This window comes from Epinephelus fuscoguttatus, linkage group LG13 (assembly GCF_011397635.1).
Source record: "Epinephelus fuscoguttatus linkage group LG13, E.fuscoguttatus.final_Chr_v1".
Taxonomy (NCBI): Eukaryota; Metazoa; Chordata; class Actinopteri; order Perciformes; family Serranidae; genus Epinephelus; species Epinephelus fuscoguttatus.
In genome coordinates this window covers 14,848,194-14,863,308 of record NC_064764.1, presented here as the reverse complement: position 1 = coordinate 14,863,308, position 15,115 = coordinate 14,848,194, and the positions used below count along the sequence as shown (strand labels likewise).

At 41.0% G+C, this 15,115-nt stretch overlaps 1 protein-coding gene across 1 annotated transcript in view; it reads right to left on the bottom strand.

The window, feature by feature from the left end:
* asic4a (acid-sensing (proton-gated) ion channel family member 4a) overlaps positions 1 to 14,771 on the bottom strand; it is a 128,091-nt gene extending 113,320 nt beyond the window's left edge. Inside the window, exon 1 of the mRNA XM_049594102.1 lies at positions 13,940 to 14,771. Within this exon, the coding sequence (XP_049450059.1) occupies positions 13,940 to 14,515 (576 nt within the window). The 5' untranslated portion in view covers positions 14,516 to 14,771. The remainder of the gene's footprint in view (positions 1 to 13,939) is intronic.
* Positions 14,772 to 15,115: the final 344 nt, after the last annotated feature.

Here is a 15,115-nt window from a genome sequence, read left to right as displayed (position 1 = left end):
GACTTTCAAGATCTGTTTAGAAAGATGCCGTTACCCCCTTTCCTTATTCTCAAAGTGAATGTCAAGGACAGGCGTAAACAGCGATGCCATACCTCATTACTGGTCATATTTATTCTAAGGAGATGCCCTTATCACAGTGTTTATAATTAAATGGATGAGACCGCAAGTTTGAAAAGATCTGTCATTTTCTCACATCAAGTTCCTGGGGGGGTTGTTTAATGGATGAGCTATTTGTCTTTTCCAGCCATGGTGCATGTTATATGCTTTTCATCTCGTTGTAAGATCAGACAATCCCATTTTGAGTGGGTCTAATTATAGCAGCCTCCCATGAGTTGGCGTTAAACTACAGAAGCACGCAGACATCTGGTATTCAAATAATTGGCACACACAGAGAGGGTCCACGGCATTTTACAGATGTTCCTGTGCAGTGTTTAAAATGTGTCAGGACACCCATTAGCTGCTTCTGAGATGACACCCAAAGTGCAAGAAACTGTAACTAGGAACTCAAACCTCCCGACTTCAAATACTCTGTCTGTTGTTAAGGGCAACTCAAATGCCACATCTTCAAGATCTTGAAACGTTGCTAAAATATCAACAACAACAACAACAACAAAGAGATTAAAGTTTAATCGGAGTTCACTCATTATTTAATATTTTAAAGGCCAAACTTTTTGTGCCACAGCACATTTATCTTTCCAATGTTTTGATTTAGCACTGCGTTAAGGTTCAGTGTGTGGGATATAGAATATATTATAAAATAATAAACATGTTTCTTTAGTGTATTGTCACCTGAAAATAAAAGTCACTGTGTTTTTGTTACTTAAGAATGAACTATTTATCTAATATCTGTATCTAAAAATGGAAATGTTCCTTGTCTGGGGTGATCGCTTTGTTACGCTGTCATGTTTCTATAGTAACCCAGAATGGACAAACCAAACACTGGCTCTAGATAAAGCCATTAACATTTTTGTGCTTTCATATTTTTGCGTCAGCCACCATAGTTAGCAGCCCCTCCACAACGAGCTTAATAGCCTCAGAAAAACACTGATTTTTTTGAGCGGGAAGAAATAGACCTCTGCAGCTCCCTGTAAATACCTCCTTAATGTTTGGATCAGAAATAAGGTGGGCACATCTTATGTTATCATATAAGGTGAGTACACATTAGCAGGTGCTGTGCTAGCAGCTCGTCTGGGACTAGCCAAACAGCATTAGAGGAACACTGATTTGTAATGTGAAACTGCTTTATTCAGTGCATTTACCAGTTTACCAGTCTGGTTGTTTTGGAAAGGAAGAGACCTCTGCGGATAATTCGGCTCCTGAACAATGAATGCTAAAGGAATCCTAAATGGAGTTTCACACTTAGCACAAGAGAGAAGTTTCAGCCAGCTGCAATGTGCAATTCTTACTGCTAGATGCCGCTAAATCCCACACACTGCTCCTTTAAACCTGCACAACACTGACTGTTAGCTTTGCAACATTAACATTTCTCAGCATATACACACATATGGCTGCTACTGTGTAAGTGAATAGTTTAGAATTTACCTATTACGTGCACTACTGTAGTTTTACAGCATAGTACAATCAGCAAATTATGCTACACTGACAGATCAAAAAGTAGCATGGTATAAAATATTACTTGGAAATGAAACACACTGATCAACAGCACAGCTCCCGGAGACAGTCAAAAGGTTAGCTCTGGTCTGCTATGTCCGTGGTGCTCTGCCCCTGTGTCTCATAAATATAAGCATTTTATATGGTCTAAGTGAAATCTAGGACAGTAGGCTATTAATGGCCAAGGGACTCCTCTCCTGGGGCAACAGTGTTAATCGGAGCAATAGGTCTCCTTCCTGCTGGATCAATGTCAGCACAAATTTCAGATTGCTTTCCTGATGTGCGCCAAGTTATCTGTGATTCAACTTTAATAGGTTATTGAACGGAGCCAGCATTTAGGGAGCAGGGCCGTATTTCACGTTATTGACAATCAAATGCACACAACTTTCTCATTAGCATGCATTAGGAAAACACGGAATTAATCTTGACAACACCATCGGGGAACATGACTGGAGTTACACGCTTGTTTAAACAAACAAGCCTGACGGTGGCTCGGCATCACGTGAGGAGGGATGTAGGTAAATACAGCCTGACAGACGTTACACCGGACAAAAAGCTACTGTGCTAACTGAGGGAGAAGCATAAATAAAGAGAAAAAGGGATGACTGGAGACAACAGTGTTTTTTTTCTGACAATAAATTAAACATTGCATTATGCATGTATAATGATAAAGCAATCCACAATATCATCTTTAATGTTGCAAGACCTCAGTGCATCATGGCTTCACTCACTGTCATTTTGGATAAAATCATGGTTTTCAGCATGAATGCCACTTTAAAGATTTGTAGTGCATGAATCTGGTATCTCTGTTATGCAGGGCAAAACATGTCTAGATATTTCACATTTATTTGACCAACAAATTGGTTATCAGAGCTAAAGAATAGCATGTAATGGATAGTCATCCATTTTCATTTTCTTTACAATTTCACTGAAGCACACACACACACACACACACACACACTTGCACTAACAGCTATGCAAATACTGCGTCCAAATGATATTAGGACTTGTGATGGGTGTGATTCTGATGCTCTAAGCAAGCTCATTATATTGTAATGCATTTGCTCTGACAATTCCTAATCAAAACACAGTGCTTGGATGACAAAATGAGTGGTGGCAATTCAAGCTGGCTGTGTTAAATCAGATGACATTTCGCTGCACCTGAAGGTCAAGTGTTTTGTCAACATGGACAGAGCCTGACGACGAAGCTGCCAACATCATGTGAAAGATTGCCAGTCCACATATCACCCAAACAAGACGCAGACATAACGCGTCTGAGAGGAAGGGAGGTTTGCTGATGTTGGTAAACATTAAGATTTACATTGGTACAATGAAGGTTTGGATGTGGAGTGATACAACATCTATGTGTCTATATGCTGTTTTCTGGCCTGTGTCAGTTTGCAAAGCGTGAAACAATTAAGAAAGAACAAATTCATTATTCTGAACAACTGGAAAGTGCAGAGAAAAGGGAAAAAGGGGACAAAATAGGACGCAACAACAATCAATTAATCGTTTTTAATATCAGAACTGTATTACAGCAATTTTCACCTTGCGATTTTGAGTGCAACATATAATTAAGTGTCTAAAGAAGCTGTAGCGAGTGTAAATTTAAGTCAATAACAGACGTGAAAAATGTGATAACAGTGCAGCCATTTTTTGTTTTTGTTTTTAAGTTTGCAAAACAACAAATACTGATTAATACACTCTCTATTTGACAGGGTCTTTAGTATTAACCCTTAGGAAAAGACAGCTTTAAAAAAAAAAGGATATATAATGTTGATATAAAGTGAGTGGGCTGTGTTTTTTTGCTGTTTAAAAAAGATTCAATATGAGTCAAAGCATGGTATTAATCCCCCAGGAGGAAACAGAGATACCAAGATATAGAAAATACTGACAACTTCATTGTTTATGGTGGGTCTCATGTCAATTTTAGATGAGTAGGTGGCAGGCAGCTCGAGTTTTCAAGTATATCAGACAGCTGTTGAACAAACTGAGTTGTCAGATCTATTCAAATATATCGCCCTTTTTTCTTTTCAAATGAGTTTATCTCCATTTTTTTCTTTTCTCTTTCTTCACACACTATCCCCCGTTACTTGTCCGTGTCATTTTATGTTTTGTGATTCAGTATCATCTTTTCTGTACGTAGTATGTCCATCTAGTCTGCATGTGTAAAAAGGGAAAAGGTATCACCCTCAAGATCAGGACGTCCAGGATTTAGGTTGGTGATGCATTTTTTTCAGTCTGTGAAGCAAACTTAGCTTAAGCTTAAATACAGATCTGTTGTTTCATTCAAAGAAAATGACCAGTATTTTAATTGCAATCAGAAATACCAAGATAAGATTTTTTTTAAAAATCTCAAATCTTTCACCCAAATAAGCACCAGAGCACAATGAACAACCAAATGCCTCATTTTTTTTTTCAACATTCTGTTGGTTATGACTAAAGCAGCTCTGAATTATGCCAGGCTCCATCTGCAACCTAAATTCAAATTTGCCACAAGTGTTTAATCTGCCATTGATTCCTCTTGGCTGAACAAAACAGTATAAAGACATAACCAGGGTCGCTCCACAGCAAATGGCCTCAGTGATGGCCAGTAAGAACTGCTGACATTAGGAGGGCAATAACTTGAATTATTCAGCATTTTCTATTATGGAGTATATTGTTCCATAAGCTTGGTGTACATTATTAAGTAATATAGAATGTCAGGGATTTTCATTAAGTGTGAACATTACAGCGGCAAAAAAAAAAAAAAAAAAAGCATTTGGTGCATTCGCTGCTGACCCAACCTCAAAGCCATTTGACAAATCATTGCATGCATCTCCCAAGAGGAAGCTTCAAGGTATGCCAAATGTCATCATACAGGAAGCCCTGTTCAGCTGGTTTACACCACACAGTCATATAGATTCAGACAACATATCACACCTGTCATGACACCTTAGTGTTTATGTACAACTGTTCAAACCTTGTTTGCATAACTGTAGCCAACAGTAATGTAGCCAGAGAGGAAAAGAGACAGGAAAGAGATGTTAAAAAGCATGTTGGTAATGTGCAGTGTGTGTGGTAACAAACTTGAAAAAGCAGCAAGGGGTGCAGGCAAGTGTGTGACATTAGACATAATTCAGAATAAGGGCCAAGTGTCCAGCCAAGCGGACAGACAAGGCCTTCATGTTCAGACTATGCCAGGGGTAAATATTCACTATGACATTTGTGCTGTATGCTGTTTCCATCGGCTGAATTGTAGCCGACTGACATTTTCATCCAAGTCACACTGGCCGTGATTTCTACATTTCAAATCTATTTAAAATATCACATACGCAGGGGGTGCGCACACTGAGTTGGAACACCAATAGACTGTAAGGTGTTCTTGCTACGAAGAGGTGATATAACACCTCTCTGACACAGTCTCACCCTCTGAGTTCAGTTTTCTGAGCTTTTCACCATATCCATCTTAGTTAGTTTTTCTGCCTTATTTTAATAGACTTTTAATTAAACAAAAAATAGGAAAAGGAAATTTTGAAAGGGACTCAAATCATGGGGCGGATACACATTTCACTTTTTTTTTTTTACTTTCGTCAACATTACGAAATAGATCATTTGGCCTTGGTGGAATAAATGCCATTGGTTCCTGTTACTTTCCTGTCAGCTACCAAGGAAACTATAAAAGAAGGAAAGGTCATGAAGTCATAGGATTCAAATTGCATTGTTGCCGGACTTTGGTGCCACTTGTTTTTCTTGTTGTTGCTCTCCAAAAAGATCATGGCTTTGTCCAGCAGCTGCATATAGCTCAACTCAAGCCCATTTGCTCCAAGCTACATCATGATGCATTACCAAATGGGGCAGGTCCAACCTGTGACAGACTGCAATTATAACCAGACCAAGAACAAAAAACCAAGGAGGTCTTGCTGTTTGTAAAAAATGCAGACAACCAAGGAAAAAAAGCTGAGGCGCTCTGTCTTCAAGTAAAAATATATAAAGTAACTTTTATTTGAGCAAAGGCAACAAGACAGACCTACATGTATCGACATATAACCAGATAAATTTATTGATGGCTCTGATTATTTTTCTAGATGGACTCAAGAGTTAGGTAAATATCCGCCAAACTAGGATTTAACCATGAGCTACAATGCCTTAAAATTTGCCTCAGTCATTTACATTCAGACTAATGTCATCTAACATTAGCCTATATTATTAGCTAGCACACACACAGCCTCTTGATGAACGATTAAGCTAGCGAGGCTTTAATATTTGCTATAATCCGCGAACAGAGTGGCTTCCTGTCTGTTTCCCTTACAGCTTCACAAGGACTGTTTCTTACTAACATTAATGGTGTTATCTCCAAATTAATGTAGGGCATCTGCTAGCTAATGTTAGCCTAACAACTTGCAAATGCTAACTTAGTTCAGGTAGCATTTGTAACAACTACTGATAAGTGATAAAAGTTCAGATTTATATCACATTAACACATCACAGAGCTGGCTACCATTAGCCCCCCAGAATATTATTAAATATAATTAGTTTGAAGGTTGGTTAGTTATTGATAATCAAATACAGGGCTTACGATACTACCTGCTAACATCAGGTAGGTTAGCTGTCTTGGATTAAACAGGGGCTTGAGTTGAGTTATATGTAGCTGCTGGACGGAGCCATGATCTGTTTCGTGACCAACGACATGGAAAATGAATGTGGACATTTAAGATACTTGAGAGAGATTCTCATGGAGCATTTTTTTATTTGGTGGAAGGATTTTTCAGTCAAAGTTGAAACAACAAAGATATAAATGGTCACAGTGTGATTTGCCGTGCCCGCCCCATTAACTTCAATATAAGTGGCAACAAAGTCTGGCATCAATGCAAAATTCGAATGCTGTCACTGATGTCATGACCTTGCCTTATTTTAAAGTTTCCTTGTCAGAACAGCAAATACAATGAGACCCATTAAGATTATTTATGTTGTCAAGTTTAAAAAGGTCTACAGTGACAAAACACAGCCACTTGTAGAAATACTATGACTCCAAATCACAGTCCACACTCAGGCACCAGTTATCCTCTGAGGTATCCTACACATGTAGTTGCACAACTTAATACAGAAAGAAGTCACAACCATTTGACACATTTCTAATAGTTCTGATAATATATGCAGACATACAGTGGTTGCGCTTGCAGATTTGCATATCATAGAGGACTGGACTTGTGTTCTCCGACTGCCCATTTAGTTTAACATGAATTTGAAATCAAGTAAGTGAAAACAAAATGGCTACTCTGCATTATCAACTTTGGTTCAAGCTCGACTCCGTATATCTTTTAAAGGTTTCACAAAACAGGTTTTAACAGTAATGTTTCTTCTACTTGGCGACGGGCAAATGGCCAAGAAATCGACTTGCTCAAAGTCAACTTTTACTTACCCCTAAACAAATTGTTTTACTTATCAGGGGTTATCAATTTTTTGGGGGAAACTTGCAGCAAACTGTGCAAGAAATAGTTGGAATTTCACCCACCTCCTCTGACACCACCCAACTAAACTCCTGTCTCCAGGATGGCTGCAACACTTGCTTGCAGCTTTACCTGCCACTATGATCTTGCAAGTGCATGATTGCTACTGTGCATGGGGTAGGAGGCGAGATGGCTAACTCCTAAGCTAGCTTTATCTTCAGCTCCAGAAAAAATGATGCATTTAATTCTTTTTTTTGGCACTTGCCTGATCAGGTATGTAAGTGGCATTTTACTTGCCCTGAGCAATCAGGTAATTCTAACTGGTGAGCCTTGCATATTCTGGCAAATATCCCTGATTTAACAGCTGCTCCTCTATCTTACCGACTGTACTTCGGGAGTCTATTGAAGCATGACGTTACATTATTGGCCAACTGCTTTTCTCTTGTTCAAGCTAGCTCTGGTATTGTTAGCTGTTAGGCATTTCTCCCCTCTAAATGTTGTAACACATCTTTATTGCAACAGTTGAGTTATGTTATGAGATTTTTCTGGTTTTCCCTGCTAGTTCAAAGTCACAAACGGCTGCCAGGAGACATTAAGCACTTAAGTTTGATACTTTCTGGTATGAACTCCAAATGATCCCACACACTGCACTCTCGTTTGAAACCTCTACTTTGGTGGCTCAAGTCCATGCTCTCAAACGTTCACTCCTTCAGCAAGGAATGTGATACATATTGGAAATTGCTTCTGTGCAGTTGGACATGGCATTTAAATACAGAAAATGAAAAACTTCAGTTTTGTATCAGTTTATTTTACATCTGCAACATTATAGGCTTCATCATAATTTTGAAAATTCTATACTGCTATTTGTGTTTTCTAAATTTCAGTTTAGTTTTCATTAACGGAAATAACATTACTGCTTTGAACCAAATTACACTGTAAGGTGTCTCTATTTTTTTGTCCACCTCCTGCATGTGCTATCTCTCCCAAAGTAATTAAACCATACGAGTGGGGGGAATGAGGAAGCACGAACCCATTATGTGGCGGTGGCCTAAAAGCAAGCTTGGTTAATTTTTCAGAGGAATTTCTACTAATGTATTCAGAGACTGGGAAACATGACAAAATAAAAAGCTCACATTGGCAGCTTAGAAGAAAGTGTGCGGGTAAAGTGTGCTCGGCCAAAGGCCTTCATAATCATAGTTATCATGTATGGTGAATGCTACTCATCATCAGTGTAAATTGTTTTTTTAAAAAAGCCTTATTATGACGGATGTGCAGAAGTACTGGAATGCTTCATTAATCAAAATAGACTTTCAGTCTACCATTGTTTTTTAAAAGAAAACTGTATACTCTCTGCTAAAATCATTTATTAAGCTTTATTCAAACAAATGTCAGCCTTTTCCTAAATACACTGATAATGTTAATGAGCTCTTCTAAAAATGATCCCAGGGAATAATACCAGCATTGTGGGCAGTGCCGTGAGTCAGGTTGAGATGTATTTGTTTGATAGGATCACTGAAGCAAATGAAACCTTTCAAACTGGTAATACAGAGACCCAGCCTGAAAATGCCACAACAATTTATTAGCAGTGTTAATGTGCAGAACATGCGCAAAATGGAAATCAAGAACAGAGAAAGAGCATTACATGTCATTACCCCGACGACACTGCAACATGTAGACACACGCGCTTCATTTGCAAGACCTAATTCAAATTCAGTAATCTTTGAGTTTGTTAAATTTCGGAGTAATCTAACCAGGCCCAAGGGTGTAATATCAATCAAAATTCCCTCTTGCTCTTTATTAGGTGGATCCTAATTCAGGCAGTGCTGTTTAGGTGGAACTTCAGCATCAATCAGCTACATATGAAAAACTTCTATTTTGACTTCATGGATCTGACTTTAAATTTGATTTCACTTTATCAAAATGCTCATTCCTCCCCATCCCCACGCAGTCCAAGCTGTGAGTCATCTCGTGTTGCTCGATAATTTCAGCGCCCTTTAGGGAAGAGGTAGACAGTGTATATTGATTGATTTGGGCTGGATATACGCTAAAACAAACAGATATCTTGTTCTAAAGATCAAATTCTTCACCAACTCTGGCGGCATTAACAAATGCAGCTGAGACTGGGCCCCAAAACACAGGCACAAGATAATTAGTCACACCAAGCTTGGAGTAGGAAGGGCAGGGAAGCAATCTGACTGAAGGATGTATTGATCCTGCAGAGAGGGAGGGGCCCCCGGTCAGGAGTCATGATCAATCTTGCGAGCCAACTCTCTCAATCTGTGATGAAACCTGTGTGTGTTTGTATGGGGAAGCATTCTATCTACACTATACACACTCTAAATACACATGTTGGTGTGTGTGTGTGTGTGTGTGTGTGTGTGTGTGTGTGTGTGTGCAGCCACATTAACACTACCAACAGCTTGGTGTATGACTTGTCAGAAAGAGACAAATGCCTGTGTGAGTAAAAGACTCCCAGGGGTTAGAGGAGGGGGGTTTAGCGGTACCACAACATCGGAAGCCTTTATCGTTGAGTTAAAAGCCATCCCTGAGCCGGAGATTCTCCCCATCAAACCGAGCGCTCCAAACCGTGGCACAGTGAGAGGTTTTAAAACTGGCTCAGGGAGTGATAGAAGGGGTAAATCTTCCCAAATATAAACTGTTTGCATATTGGTGTTATCCAGTGGCTGGTCACAGGTGGGTTTCATCTGATTAGACAGTGGTGATGCATATCAGGGGGTGCAGCCGACCAATTGCACTGTAATTCATCTTCCTCTGATAGGAGGAGAAGGAGGAGCTGGGAAAGGAGTGCAGTGGGACTGAAGTAGGTTGCAAAAGCAGCAGTCCTCCCTTTAGCTTCAAAAGATATGGGATCAATGTTCAGTTATTTCTTTTCGTATTTGGCAGGAAGGGTAAAATAAAGAAAAAACATGGCGTGTGTATTTGTTTGTTTCTGGGTTGTGGGGAGGGGGGTGTAATAATGTTCAGTGCCGGCCTCCAGGGTCGGGTGTGTGGATCAGATATCAGACAGCATGCTAAGCTGCAGGGACACCCACAGCAGTGGAACTGTAGACGGCTAATTGACAGGCTGTTGGAGACGAAGCCGGTCCAGATAGCCAGTCACTTTCACGCTCCCACACTCCCCGCTCTCCACCAGGGGGAAGGTGGGTGGCACGGCGAGACGTGCGCGTGAGTGTGTGGGTGGGTGGGTATGCTGTTAAGGGGTGCGTGCAGACCCACTAGGGAGGTGGATGTCACTCTCACAGTCATCTGCACATGTAGACAGCACATTTTCACACATACACACAAACATATATATACAACACTGAGAATGGAAGCCTGTGTGCAGGAGTTTTCACACGACTCGCGGACAAAGTCAGGGGTTGTATTTCTTGAGGTTACAGGGACGATCACACTTTCTGTCTTTCCACAGATGCTGGAAAACCACACGCCTAGTAAGAGAGACTGACAAAGTGGTGCGACCTTGCACCTGAAAGTTAGAAATGAAATCTGTGCATGGCAACACAGCCAGAAAATGTATAACTTGTTTTGCAATAGAAGTAAAGCCAGATCGCTCTACCGGACACGTTGTTGGTTTGGTGACTCATCTCTGTACAATTGCACCTTGAAGACTTTCTCTGCATTGCTCGTACAAATCCTATAGGTAAAATTCACACACGCCACACTCAAATACAAATATTATGAATATGCTTTTCCTTTTAAGGCTGTATGCATATTTTTTCTTTGACAACAATGATTTTTTCTTATGAACCACACAGGAGCAGCATACTTATTGAGATCAACTCACAATAATATCCCTGATTGATTTACATTGATGTGGTTTAAGATTTCATCCCAGTATGAAGGATAGGACAAGCGGAGGGGGGGTGAATATCATCTATGGCTTACATTATTAAACTTTCAATTATCTATAAAACACACAATAGAGGCTTCAGTCAGTGTAATGACAGATTGCAGGTGGAGAGCTCTTCAGTGTTGTCCCCGTTAACCCAGGTTTTTATAGCTCACCTCGCATGCCACCCTATAGCTGTTTAGTTATCTCCATGAATATATGCAGAAGGGATCTGTCCTTGCTGAGAGCAAAATCTGATAATGCAGCAGCAAACACAGCAGAGAGTCAGAGCAAACCAATTCAGAGCTCTGTTTAAAAAAAAAAAAAAAAAAAAAAAGCCAAAGGGCTCGCTGCTCATCTCTGCGACAGCACAACACAATAGATGAACAATTATTCAGAGTTAGACTGGAAGAAAAATAATCTATTTATTCATGGCTTGTTGAATCAGCTTTATCTTCTGTGATTAATCCAAGTCAATAATGTAATCTTTAATTATAAAGAATGGCCTTATTACCTACGTCAAATAATCACGCCGGTCCACGATGCTGGGAAGGGGAAAACAAATTTCTCAGCTACGTGATTATGCGTTTTCCTGCCATAAATTAGAGCAGCAACACAATTTTGTTCTGGCCCAGAGACGTGTCGTTATTTAAATCTTTTGAACACTGAATGCACAGAAGCAAATTAATGATTTTCTGTAATAAACTGATAACTTAAAATGGAGGGGGAAAACATCATTTCCACACTGGATTTTTTGGTGATTCAAGTATTTTAAAGCACACAGTTCAGACAGTGTGTTTCGCCTAAATTTACCGTTCAAATGAAATGATGAACTCAATTATGAGCAATTACTTGGATTTCATTGTGGAATAAAACAAAACGGTATGCCGAGGTCTATTGCACAAAACAAGGTCTGTTTACAGAGGAGGCTAAAATGTCACAAAATATTTCAATTATATTTCATCATGCAAAATTCCCAAGAGCCCAACATCTATGTAGCTATTATCAAAATGAAACATCTGGAGCACACATAGTGATCAATCGAAAGAAAACACATTACAAGCAGCCGATCCTACAGGAGGGCCCCATGAGAGGACGAATAATGACCAAGTCGCGCAGGAGATGTGGGTTTGTACATGCTTGTGTGCAATTAATAGCACACGCACCACCTGTAATAATGGCCTTCCTGCTGTAACAAATGATGTGCAATTTGTAGTTACAAAATACACACTCACACAAACACAAACAGAGGAGTGAACATGTGTGACCGAGTTTGCACTCTACTACTTTTACATTCTGCTCTCCTGCCTGGTCCCACAGCTCCCAGTCCATCCTCCCTATGCACTCCCAGTTTTGTTCCCCACCAGGACTCGGAGTAAGTGATTTGTCATGCGTGGAGGCAGCAAGTAGCCTGTAACAAATCTAACTGACAGCCCCCGAAAATGCAGATCACATAGCCGACAGAGAGGAAACAGCAGCTTCGGGAACTTTCAACAGGATCTTAATCTGTGATGAAGTCACCCAGTGTCCAAAGAGAGCTACAGGACGCTTCATACACTGACACGGGACAGACATTTCCTGGATGTCAGAATTGTCTGCTAATTAATGTACTCAGGGAGGACTGAGTGTCAAAGTGTCGGAGGACATTGCCGTCAAACGTTCTAGAAGCACATTATAAACTTTTAGTCATGTTGTTGCTTCAGACTGAATTGCGTCAAACTTTTTGGCTCCCCTGAGGAGCATGACATTTTCTTTTGCCTGATGAAACAACTGAGAAAATCTCTTGGAGGGGGATCCATTCTCATGTCACAGGTAATTTTATGTTTTCAAGTGAGGGGTCGCCTTAAAGACAACAAAGAAAAATAAAAAAAAAATCCTCAATACGCTGCTGGAGAAACCCAGTGAGAAGCAGTGAAATGTCATTATTTCTTTAGTGTAATTTGGAACATTAGAGGTAATGTGGAGCCATCTCCGTGATAAGACAGAATCTTTAGGTCTCAGGAAGGTGAGCATATCAATGTTCAACATACCCTATTAAGACTTGACACCCACACTTTATCATCACTAAAGCAATTGCATATTCCTATTCCTGCAGGAGAGATGGGGAAATCCATCTCCGGCAAGGACAGTGCCTTTAATAAATAGTGCACAGAACACAGGCACAAACTCTCCCTCTTTCACCTGACCCCCTCTCTCTTTCTCTCCCTCTCTCTCACACACACTTTCCCTCTCTCATGGAAATTGTTTCATTCCTTTTAGTCAATCTGGCTAATGCAAAAATCATGTATGTCTGTCTTTAAATATTTAATCTTAACAGCAGCAAGATTGAAATACAACGTTGAAGAAGCATTACTCCTTCCCTCCTGAAAGGTACAAGAGCTCACAGAGAGAAAGCCAGAGAGAGAGGGAGAGAGGCAGCTGCTCTGCAATGTCAGAAAGAGAGAGGGGGAGCGACAGGGAGAGATGGAAAAGAGAGGAAGAAGAGACTCGGCTATTTTCGATGACAATTTTGTTGCCATGCACTCTCAGCTACTGGAGTTGGAAGCAGCATTAAAGCACAGTTTGCCTTAGAAAAGTATACAACCACATACGACAGCTCTCCATTTCTCTCTTTCGGGAGCAGCCTTTGTTCTTTGACATAATAGATTCGAGTACAGGCTGAAACACACGGCTGGAGAGAAGCACTGTTGCTGCTTAGAACTTAGTGAGACGAGATACAGCTCAATGACTGAGCCAAAGTCATGAATCTTGCATGCAGAAATGTATCGTGGGAACCACATGGCCCCTGGAGATGAGTACACGCACAAAGAGAATTTCAATTCCTCTTGCCTTAAAGTATTCATTTTGCTTTCATGCATATCGGAAGTTTTGTATGAACAAGACAAGTCTTGTAAAGCTGTGTTTGTAGGATTCCTAAAATGTGAAAATGTTGCTTTTACTGGACTTGTTTTACACAGAAAGTTTTGATGAAACCAATAAATCACGATGGTGTAATGCAATATGATAGGAGCTTGGCAAAGACAGAACTTTGAGAAACTTTTTCACTCACCACAGAGAAGTCCTCGACTGAACAGTTCTGTCCACTGAAATTGCAGCTCATGAGCATCTCTTCTAATTGATGTCCTGTCCTGTTGAAGATGTCCTGCATGTCAGGGGCAGGATACATTAAATCAGTGGGTTTGTGCCCATCCTTGTTTTTGGGGGGCAGACCTGTCAAGTTAGCCAGGTGGTAGATGTCGGCATCGGTGAGCGCGGAGAAGCGAAAGCGGTTGATGTTGCAGATGGTCACAGCGGGGAAAACCATCTCTGGGGTCGCCTCCTCATTCAGAGCCGTGACATGAGGGTGCTCCAGGTAAGAGATGGCACACTTAGCTGCTTGGTATAGAAACAGCGCCAGTGAAGTCAAAAAGGCAAGAGCCCAGAGAGTCTGCCGGATGCCCAGGCGACCAGAGACAAAGATGTGGTTAATCCCATGAAGAGAGCAGGAGTTAGCAAACCCAGCCAAGTCCTTAGCCGGAGGTGTGCAGCTCTCCTCGATCAGGCTCTCCTTGTCCCCATCCTGTTTGCTTTTCTGCTTCTCATCCTCCTCTGCAAATTTGATTTTGCAAACAAATTCGATAGGCATGGGGGCAGCCAGGTCTGCGTTTTGGTTTTGTTTTTGATGGCAGCTATCAGCCCTGGATCACTTCCCTCCTACTTCCTTGGCTTTTGTCCTCTGAGCAGGAAACAACTCCAGAAAGAAGAGAAAAAGACAGGAGAGAGTTTGTTGCTGCTGCTGCCGCTGCTGCCTCTGCTGTGACTGATAGTGCTGCTGCTGCTTCTGCCGCCACGGCTCCTAGTGACTCGAGCGCTGCTGCTGCTGTGCCGCTACTGCTCTGAACGCTTGTCTCACTACTTGATCAGCTCACACAGTCTCGCTTATCAGCAGTAATACAGCTGTCAAATAAAAAAAAACACCCTTGTACACTGCCTCAGACCCACAGCTGAAAATGCAGCATTTTCAGTCGGACTAAAATAGGCACAGGGTACTTAATAATTCATGAGAAGGTAACATTGTGATTATTTCCTCCTCACTGGCGCGAGCTGCAACTTCCCGCGGTCATCCCAGCACTTCCCGCAGACAGCCCCCTCCTGCCTAATCCACTTGTTTGGACGGGCGCCTCCACTTCTTGACCTGAATAAAGTTGGTGTCAAAGGTTGTTCTGCCAAACATCCGGTGTTTGAT